Source organism: Crocuta crocuta, unplaced genomic scaffold (genome assembly GCF_008692635.1).
Source record: "Crocuta crocuta isolate KB4526 unplaced genomic scaffold, BGI_CrCroc_1.0 scaffold30, whole genome shotgun sequence".
Classification (NCBI taxonomy): Eukaryota; Metazoa; Chordata; class Mammalia; order Carnivora; family Hyaenidae; genus Crocuta; species Crocuta crocuta.
Window position 1 is genome coordinate 13775364 of NW_027528345.1, and position 10484 is coordinate 13785847.

The 10484-nt window shown below is 55.2% G+C and overlaps 1 protein-coding gene across 1 annotated transcript; it reads left to right on the plus strand.

Annotated features, from left to right (window-relative positions):
• Positions 1-8501: 8501 nt before the first annotated feature.
• HOXC11 (homeobox C11) lies at positions 8502-10484 on the plus strand. The gene is made up of 2 exons (XM_077753622.1): positions 8502-9186; positions 10252-10484. The coding sequence occupies exons 1-2, from the start codon at positions 8502-8504 to the stop codon at positions 10482-10484; spliced, it is 918 nt and encodes a 305-aa protein (XP_077609748.1).

Consider the following 10484-nt stretch of genomic DNA (forward strand, 5'->3'; position numbering starts at 1 on the left):
AGGATATAGAGGAAAAGGAGGTAGTTGGGTCTCCCAGTGTCACCTTTTCACCCACGCCATGGCTACACCTAGACCAAGGAGGTCCTAGGCAGAAGCTTATAGATTTTTAGAGATTTCGAAGGCCTCAATGATCCAGTTTCATTTTTCCAAACTACTTGTCTGGCTTTACTTTGTCTGTATAGACCTGCCTCATCTAGTATTGTAATTATCACAAGTAAGCGAATAATAGATAATTATAGGGGTGTTGATAATATCATTTATTTTATAGCCACACAAGATATGATTAGAGTTAATGTCGGAGGCTCCGCTGGAACTTGGTAGGCAGCAAGAGGCAAGGTAGAGAGGCCTGATAGTCTTTCTCTTTCCTATTTTTACATGAGTGTGAATCTCCAGAAATCCCTAATTCTCTCAATTCCCTGTCCAGATAGATGTCTTAAGGGAAATCTCTAAGATTTTAGGGGTTGGGAGCTCAGAGAAGGGCAAACAGCTATTTGGGACTTAAATCTCCCCTTTAGTCTCAGAAGCAATGGTCTCTGCTCTCCCCGTATTTCCCCACAATGAAGGGCTTCACACTCAGTTCAAGACTACTAGGGTCACAGAGACTTGGCAGCTTAGGCCAGTGGGGGGAAGACAGGGTCTTACCAAAACCAAGTTCACTGTCATCCTCAAGTGGGCACTGGATCCAGAGCAAATCCCCCTTTGATCCCAAATTGGCCTTCTTTTCTAGACCTCTTCCCCAGGGACACCTGGGTGGGGGGGCAGAAGCGAAGCTAGGGCTGTGGAGGTTGGCTGGGATGGGGATGGAGAAAAAACTGAAAACATGCTTTATTGTGTCTGGTATGCAGAAGACCAGAAGGCTGGCGGGGGACGGGGCGGGGGGAGATTGTGACAGAGAGCCAGGCAAGAGGGAGTCAAGGGAAACCATGAAACTGGAAGGCAAGAATAAAAGGAATGAATGAAGGAAAAGAGCAGGAGAAACCTGGGGGGGGGGGAGGGGAGAAGGAAGGAAATGAAAAGGAAAAGGTAGAAAAAAGAAATAAAAGGAAGGAAAAAGAAGGGACATTTGAAAAGGAAAGAGAAATCTGGAAGAGAAAGAGAGGAAACAGGGAGGCAGAGGGCAGGGTCGGCCGGCCGGGCACTCGCTGCACCAGGCTGCCTGCAGCAGTCTGGGTGGGCGGGGGGCGCCATGACAAAGTGAAGGTCAAGTTAGCATCGTACCTTATAAGGAAGGCGTCGGTCCTCCATTTCAGCCTTTCTTTCTGCCAGGTCGTGGCTGTAGCATTTCTAGTCTTGTAAACACCGGACTCTTTGGGGCCTTAGAAAAAAATAAAGACCCCCTTCCTTCCTTTATTGGGAGTGAGCCTTGCCGGCTGGGGGAAGCAGCAGACAGAGAAGTCAACTAATGAAGACTCCGGGAAACTTTTCTCTCCTTTTCTCTCTCTCTCTGGCTCTGCTCCTGCCAGCTGGGGCTCCCTCCCTCCCACCTTCCCTTCCTCCCTCCCTCCCTCCCTCCCTTTCTCCCTCCTCTCCCCAACCAAACGCCTCTTTTGCTCTCTGTATCTCTCCGTCTCCGGTCTCCTGTATCTCTCTCGCCACTGTCGGTAACTCTGGGCTCCATCTCCCCACACCCCCTCCCACCACTGCAGACTTCTAAATCCTTTCCACTCCACCACGACAAACAGCAGGACGTAAGAACTCGAAAGAAAATTAGCCATCTCAAAGAAAAGTTCATTTACAGCCTGTGTCTATTAAGATTTCCTTCTGAAAACAAGGCGGTTCGCTCGGTAAGGAGGAGAAGTGAGGCAGCGCCAGTGGGGAGGGCTGATGAGGTAGGAGACTCGGATTTATTTATTTTTCAGACCCAGAAGCGTAAAGAAAGGGGGAGACGCAGGAAAGCGAGGGAGAAGCGTTTGAACCCGGCAACTGGCAGGGAAGGAGGCTGCAGCCCGAGGGGTTGGGAGCAAAGCGCGCCGCCAAGGAGCTGGTCCTCCCGCAGCGATCCTCCAGCCGGAGCCGGCTCAGCCGAGGCCTGGGGCGCGGAGAAACGAGTATAGCAGATATTTGTTAGCCTGGGAAGTGGGGGAGACGCAAGGACGGAGGGAGGCAGGGAGAGACAGAGGCAGGCGGCGCCTCAGCCGGCCCGCTGGAGGGAAAGTGAGTTCCCGACCTGCAGCGGCAGTGGCGACCCCGGCTGGCTGCCGGCGGGGGTCAGCGGGCTGCTCAGCCGAAGGCGAGGGCGCTGGAGAAAGGAACCTGAAGTGGAGTCCTCGAGCTTCTCCCTGCAGGGTAGCACTGAAAGAGAGAGAGAGAGAGAGAGAGAATATAGCATAGGGGTGTCTGTGAAGGGCTCACCTCTTTTTTCCTGGACCTGACAGTTTGTTTTCTCCTGCTCTGCACCCACAGGGCCCCTCTTAGGGCTAATCATTGCTTTTTAAATGGGAATGCTAATGGCAAGGGAAAGGAGGGATGGCCAGAAAGCAATGCTGGAGGCTTCTGTTGCAATCTGGTGCTCCACAAAGTCCTAATTTTGTCACCTCTGCCCTTCTCAACTGGAAGCCAGCCTCTAGGATCAGTCCCCTCCCACTTTACCTACCTGGCTAAGGTGCTTAAGGGCCACTGGGACCTGAAAGAGGGCCTGGGACCCTGATAGGGGCAGCCGGGAGCCCTGAGGGTGGTCAGTGGAGCTCCAGGCCAGGCCCCGTGACTAGAGCCCTCCCACCCTGCATTCTGATAATGAAAGACAAAGGGGGGGGGGGTGATTTGATTATTTCTGATGGTGTTAAAGGATCCAGGCTTTCAAAAACAGACCCTGACCCTGAGATCTAAGGTGATAGGCATCTCTCCTGCAGACATTTAGTCTGGGCAAATGTCCTACTGCCTGAGCTCAAGAGGCTGAAGAAGGTGGCCAGGCTGAGGACATTTGCTGCCAGAAAGCCCCAGAGAGGGAGAAGCAGGCCCACTTTGGTAGTATCTAGAGTTGTGTCGAGAGTATTTAAAAAGGTCAGAATGAAATGGGGAGGCCCTTTCCGATGTCCCTCTCAGCCCTGGGAAGGGGAGCCCCAGGAAGTAAGAGTTTATGAGCTGGGACAGTTCCCCCTAGTTTGGGAAAGACAGAGGTAGCCAGACCTCATCTTGCAAAAATGTGTTTCATCCCCGTGACAGAAAATTGGTAGCCACTTCTGGACTTTCAGGGAGTAGAGCGAAGCCAGACGCTCTGGTAAAGGCAGGGGCTGAGGTGTGGTTTAGGGTAGGTGGAGGAATCTGAGGGAGCAAGACTAGAAAGGTACCACCTAAATCCGTTCCCTTAAGAGAAGCCAAGCACGTACACAATGGGCCCCAATATTGAAAAACGCCAGATGATCTGCTTCGAAGGGACATAAACAGGCCAAGCGGATGCAGGTTAATAAAACCTGCAAAAACCCAGACAGGAACACTTAAAATGCCCCAGAAACAAAGCACACCGTGACAAATTCTCACCCAACACAAAAGTACATGCACCAGAATGTTCCCAGGCACAGAGAGACCCTCCCCACCCTGGACCTCCCCCACTTGGACACCCAGGTGTACCTGCCCAGCCCCAGGAGCACACACAAATTTGTGCACTTTCTAAAACCTACCTCCCCAAAACCCTCGGGGGCAAGGGGCAAGCACTCAGCCACACACACACACACACACACACACACACACACACACACACNATACCCGGAGATAAAAGTCTAGACAATAGATGGCTGTTTATGACAACGGGGCTCTCCAAGTTTGGAGCCAGGCGATAAATCTCTGGTGAATCTTCCTGTAACTCAACTTCTAGCTGCAGTGACCACGAAGAACCACGAAGACCGCAGAGAGAAAAGCAGCAAAATGGGAGAGACTTTTAAAGCGTGAGCCGAAGGCGACTTCCCCGCTGGGGCAGGAGAGTGCAGGCGGCCACACTCGCCCCACATGGTGCGTCCACACTGTGGAAGCTTTCGGATCAAGCTTCAGATCACAGGCGAGTCAGATTTCCTGGCCCCCCGGATATCGGAGCGAAGTGTGCAGGCAGATGGCGGGGCCTGGAGGCTGGGACAGACCCACACACCACTCCTGCTGCGGGCAAAGGGTCTTTTTTTGTTGGTGACCAGAATCACCTGAATTTTCCCCTCACTCCCTTCTTCTCCCTATTTCTCTCTCTCTCCTCTCTCCTCTCTCTCTCTTTCTCTCCCTCTCTCTCTCCTTTTTCCTTTTTGGATTGATGGGCTGTTCCCTTTTGCATTTTCGACCCAGGCGTCTGATTACAAGTAAAGAGCCGCTGAAGTTCATCTCATAAAAATGCCGCGAGCTCACTTTGATCTGCGCGGACTGGGTCGGAGCCTAAGTAGGCGCTAAAGCCAGGGAATGGCGGCTCTGGCCAAGCCAGCCTCCGCTCAGGGGCGGCCGGGCCAAGGAGCCGGGTCGCCCAACGGGGCACTCCCACCCAGAAAAGGCATTTCTGTGCTGCTGCGACTGGGTTTGGATACCAAGGTCCAACGGCGGTGGCTCCATTTCAGACGGCTTTTAAGAGATTTCGCTCATTTTAGAGCATTTGGTGAGGGGCCCAGTGAAACTGGCTCATAAAATGGGACTTTTATGGGGAGAAATGGGGTCACGTTGCTAGCCTCCTGGGACAATCCCTCAGTGGAGGAAGGTGGGTGGGGCTGCAGGGGCGGAGGAGCTGCCCTTCTCCCTTCCTCTATCCTTTCCCGGAGCCCGAGGAACCTCGGAGCAGCGTCCGCCGGCTTGGGTGACCTGACTCGGGCCCCTGGCCTTGGGGCGATGGCCAAGGTTGAGAAGAGGTGGGCGCCTAGAACCGGCAGTCCCACCGCTTTCTAATTCTCTGGCTGGGGGTGGGAGGTGTCCCGGGTGCAAGGTAAACTGCTCGCCTGAAAATCTGCGAGCACACTAAAGGGATTATTAAACGCCTCAGTATTGCTCTAAGGGAGAAAAATTCACACAGAAGGTCCAAGCCGATTTCTAATGGAGGCTGCCTCATCCTGGCCGGCCAAGCCTCCAACCACTGAGGTTGTTCACGCGCCCATTGCTTATCTTTTACTGACTCCACATGGGACTGAAGTCAGGTCAAAGCTCACCGGGAGGTGGGCAAGCCGAAGGCCAGCCAACACTGTCTGCGGGGTGTCCCAGGTGGGAATTGGGAATTCAGGAGATACTGCCCCCTTCCGAAGGCGCCTCTGGTGTCCGTGCGTGGACTGGAACATCACTGGAGTCTGTCGCGGCCCTGGTCGGGGTATCGCATCAGCTGCCCAGACTGAAGCTGCCTGCTAGGCGCCGAGCAGGCAGGCGGGCTGGAGGTGCTGACTGAGGCCCCCAAGAACCGGTGAGGTAGGCAGAATGGTCCTGCCCTGGAGGATTTCGGGTGAAAGATGGAACTCCAGGATTGTGGAAGGACCACAGGCACCCACGAGGTGGGGGAGGGGAAGCCACTTCCGCGCCAGGGAGCGAGGCTTGCCAGGGCTCTTAGGAAGTGATTTGAGGCCACAATTGAGTCTCATGTTGGGAGACGCACCCCTGGGGTGCAACGTGGGGCAAGCAACTCAGTCTACGCTTTGGAGTGGGCCTGGACCTAGGGCTGGGCAAGGAAGGGGTCAGCCCACACCATGGGCATTCTTGCCAATCAATGCCTTGCTGACCTCAGTAACTAGAGCCTTCTTTCCTTGACCCCAGCAGCAACCTCCAGTTGCTGGGATCTTTAAAAAGTTGCTTAAAACTTACAAGTCAGACCAAGACCAGAAAAAAAAAAAAATGGAACTTCGTGCCTTACTTTTAGGGGGAAGAATATTAATAATTCTCAGAAGCCTCTGTTGGGAGACCCTGGAGTTTCCTGGACATCAACTTCTTGAACATTCTTTCTTGCCTTCGTTTTTTGTTTCAAGGAAATAAAGCTGCCTGTGGCTCTTTGCAGCCGCCTTGCTCACTTTTATGGTGGCCCTGGAATAAACTTTGGTGGTCAAATTCAAGTGCTCAGGCCCACAGCTGGCTCCTCGCAGGAGGCGTACCCCCTCCCTACAGTCGGCCCAGGCAGAACAGAACTTGCCTTGGGGGCTTAGGCCCCACAATGCCCTGGAGACCAGGATGGAGAGGGAAGCATGGCCCTGGGGGAACTGGGGAAAGCCGAAGCTGAGACTCGGATCCCTTATCCACGCCTCTGCAAAGGATAGGGGTACCTCTCACTTCCCTCTTGCTGGTTCCTATCACTGTTTGGGGAACATTTTGCCTCCAGTAAACTTGAGTTTAATGAGGTCAGCACGAACCCCATGAAAGCCATAGTCCATAGTTCCCCATCATTATAATTAAAAATGCTAGCCCCAGGTCACCCTATAAAAAGGGGTAGAGGAAGGAGGAAAAGCAACCGAATTTTCTTCTTGCAGTCCCTCACTGACCGGAGAAGTCCTCCACTTTAGCAAAACCCCAATCTAGTTCCTCTTTGCCCTCATTTAAGATCTGGCTGGGACTAAAGAAGAGCTCTGGAAGAATGGGCCAGCAATCAATGGGTAGAGGGGTGCTGGGGGTCTATCCTTGGGTGTTCCAGAGCTACCCCAACAATGGGACCCGTGGTCAAGGTAACTCCACCCTAGGTGATGTTCTAAAGGCTGAGCAAATCTGGGGAGGCAAGAGAGTTGAGAAGGAATGGATTTGGGGGATTATATTTGGGGACAGGATGCAATTTTTTGTGTCTTCTCCATCTGGTTTTGGGGTCACAGTACCTCACCAAGATCAGCAAGGAAAATAAAATCCAAATAATATTTTTAAAATAGAAATCAATTTTAACCAAGAGTCAGGGGTAAGAAGAAGAAGAAGAAGAAGAAGAAGGAAAAGAAAGAGGGCTTGGGCCATTTCTGGCTTTTCCTGAGTCCTTGGGGACTTTGATCCTCCCCTCTTACCTGAACAAATCATGCCCTGGCAGTCCTTCCTTGGATCCAAGGGTGCTTTCTGCTTGTGGCGATTGCTCTGGCCCCCCTGGATCCAGTCCAGAACCTTTCAATAAAGTGATTCACAGCTGCCTAACTGTCCCATGGTGCCCAGAGGGATGACAGGCAAAGGGAGAAAGAACCATTGAGCCTACCTCTTGGGGCCACAGCTATCTAGGAGGCTGGCAAATGTGGATGAGGACAGGGAAGGGCTGAGAAATGGGAAAGAAGCACTAAGGCCTGCCTACAGCCCCCCTGGGAGCAGGGCTGGGGGCCTCCCCTGGGGAGAGGCCCCCAGCCCTGCCCTGCCCACCCAGGTTCCTCAGCTCCTTTCCACTGCCCTGCTGGTCTGTCCAGTAGACCCACATCTGGCCCCAATGGCCACCTCCCAGTCCCCAAGTCACTCAAGGATAGGAGCCGCAAGCCCAGTTCCCCATCCTGTCCTTCCTGATCCTGACTCCGGGCTTCTTTTCAGACCCCAAGCTGAGGCTGAGCCCCAGACCCAAAGGACCTGGGACAGAGAAAATACATAGATCTCATTTCAATCTTTATCTTTGGGGTTTGAGATTAAAAAAAAAAAAAAAAGATCCACAGTGGATGTAGCTTTCTGCACATTGATTGACAATAAAGGCAGGCATGAAATATTCACCCAGGGCCACTCTCTCATACTAAATATTTAACACAACATTAGAGAAGGTTTTTCCCAGACTTCGCCAGGCACCGGCTGGGCGGCTGGCGCACTGCTTACCAGTCATTTATGACTAATCTGAGTCCCTAGCCGCCGGCAGCAGAGTGAGCCAGACAAAGTTGGGACACTGGCTTGCTGCTGGGCTGCCTCACCTTTGGAAAACTTCACATACTCTTCTGGGGAGTCTCTCCAAAGGGGAAAAGTAGTCTTGACATACAGCCCTGGCCAAGAAAAGAATGGACTTCTTCAAACTCTTGTAAACAGGCACTGGCCCTCTGCGGGTTGGCGGGGTAAGAGTCCCCGAGAGTTGGGGGGAAGGATTCACATCCCTTGTGTGGGACCAGACAGTGGGGCAAGAGGTCTTCATCCCCACCTCAATCTTGGACTCATCACCGGGAGGAGGCAAGGACCCCCCCCCTCACACGTGGGAGCCCTCCTCCTTCCCCCAATCCTGGGGGGGGGGGAAGAGCAGCGACTAGAAAAAAAAATTACAATTACCCCCTCCCACCCACCACCCCAGCCCATCCCACCGCCCACCCCACCCCAACCCTCTCTCTCCTCCTTTGCTCGCTCTGTGGAATGGAGAGGAGGGGAGTGACGGGAGAAAAACGAATACAAATCTGCAATTGATTTTCATAATGTTTCTGCGGTGTTTGCAAACCAATCGCCTGAACGTCCCCATCTTACCTAAGAGAGAACCCCTCCTACGTCTGCGAAGTGCTCCGAACTGATATATGACAATATCTACTTTGGATCACGTGCTCGGGGAGAGAGACTAAGACGGATAACGCGTCATCTCGCCTTCCCAAATTTTCCCCCCTCGCTAGATCGGGTCCAAAACCTCCATCTGGAGCCGGCAGGAGAAGAGAACGATGTTTAACTCGGTCAACCTGGGCAACTTCTGCTCGCCGTCGCGCAAGGAGAGGGGCGCTGATTTCGGCGAGCGAGGGAGCTGCGCCTCCAACCTCTATCTGCCCAGTTGCACTTACTACGTGCCCGAGTTCTCCACGGTCTCCTCCTTCCTGCCCCAGGCCCCCTCTCGTCAGATCTCCTATCCCTACTCAGCCCAAGTGCCCCCGGTCCGGGAGGTCTCCTACGGCCTGGAGCCATCCGGCAAGTGGCACCACCGGAACAGCTACTCCTCCTGCTATGCGGCGGCCGACGAGCTCATGCACCGGGAGTGCCTGCCTCCTTCCACGGTCACCGAGATCCTCATGAAAAACGAAGGCTCCTACGGCGGCCACCACCACCCCAGCGCCCCGCACGCAGCCCCCGCCGGCTTCTACTCCTCAGTCAACAAGAACAGCGTCCTGCCTCAAGCTTTCGACCGTTTCTTCGACAACGCCTACTGCGGTGGCGGCGACGCGCCTGCCGAGCCCCCCTGCCCAGGCAAGGGCGAGGCCAAGGGGGAGCCTGAGGCGCCCCCGGCCTCGGGACTGGCGTCCCGGGCTGAGGCGGGGGCCGAGGCCGAGGCCGAGGAGGAAAACACGAATCCCAGCTCGTCCGGTTCAGCCCACTCGGCGGCGGCCAAGGAGCCGGCCAAGGGAGCCGCCCCCAGTAGGTAGCAGCGGCCGGGATACAGGCGGGCAGCGAGGGAGGGAGCGGGAGAGGGAGGGCGAGAGCAGGGGGGAGGCGAGGGGAGCGGGGACGGCCTCGTGTTTTGGGTCAGTCCGATTTTATGTGGAGTTTTATAAGCATTCAAAGGATTTTATTATAACCTACAAAGCCCTCTCTCCCAACGACTCGACTTTTTACGATGGAGAAGGGGTGGGGAGGGAGGGAAAGGGGCTCTTTGGAAAAGCCGGGTGAACCCCCCTCCCCGTTATCTCCCTCGGTCTGTGAAATTTTTAAAAGCGCCACCATCGCGAGCGATATTAACTTTGATCGTGAACTTAGAAGAGCATTTAAGGAAGGAAGGGGAGCNGGGGGAGTGGTGGGGGAGAGGCAATGGAGCAGAACCTGAGACCGGAGAGGCCGGCCAGGACTGCTCTGCTTCTTTTAAAAACTATTTTTGAAATGTTCAAACTATGTGTTCACGGGTCCTTGAGCTGAACCCCAGCGAGCCAGGGGTCCTGGCAGCAGGGGGTGGGGAGAGGCGGCTCGGGGCTCCCCGAGGNCCCCGCCGGGCGTCCCGGGGCGCCAGGGCCCCCGGAAACGGCTCTCGGGTGTCTTTGGTGCCTGCTCGCTCGCTTCCTCTCCGCCTCCCGACTGCTCCCGCCCGACCTCACTTCTTCGCGCCTGTTCTCCGCGGTCCCCCCAGATTTCTGGGGGAGGGGTGGTGGGTTCTCGGAGCCACTAGGAGGGCAGCGCAGGAAGGGGCAGAGGACCGCGGTTGGGCAGGCGCCCCCTCCCCACCCCCCAGCCCCGGGACGCACTTGGCCGGGCTGGCTTCCTTCTCCCCCAGACTCTCCGTCAGCCCAGGCGCTCGCCCGAGGGGAGGGGCGCCGACCCCGCGGAGGCCGAGATCCTCCGAGCCGGACCTGGCGGGGGGTCCGGGGCCTGCCCCCGCGCTGCGGCCCCGGGCGAGGAGAGCCGGCTGGCCCNCTCAGCGGGCTGGGGTCGCCCGGGTCTCACGTGTCTTTCTCCCCTCTCCTCGCACTTGCCCCCTCCCCTCCCCTCCAGACGCCCCCCGCACCCGCAAGAAGCGCTGCCCTTATTCGAAATTCCAGATCCGGGAACTCGAGCGAGAGTTTTTCTTCAACGTGTATATCAACAAAGAGAAGCGGCTGCAGCTGTCCCGGATGCTGAACCTGACGGACCGACAAGTGAAAATTTGGTTTCAGAACAGAAGGATGAAAGAAAAAAAACTAAGCAGAGACCGGCTGCAGTATTTCTCGGGAAACCCTCTGCTGTAA

Excerpts from the sequence above, each read along its gene's own strand:
- HOXC11 (XM_077753622.1), top strand. The coding sequence starts at position 8,502 with ATGTTTAACTCGGTCAACCTGGGCAACTTCTGCTCGCCGTCGCGCAAG. Across the intron at positions 9,187-10,251 it reads GGCCAAGGGAGCCGCCCCCA|ACGCCCCCCGCACCCGCAAG; the intron begins GTAGGTAGCAGC and ends CCTCCCCTCCAG.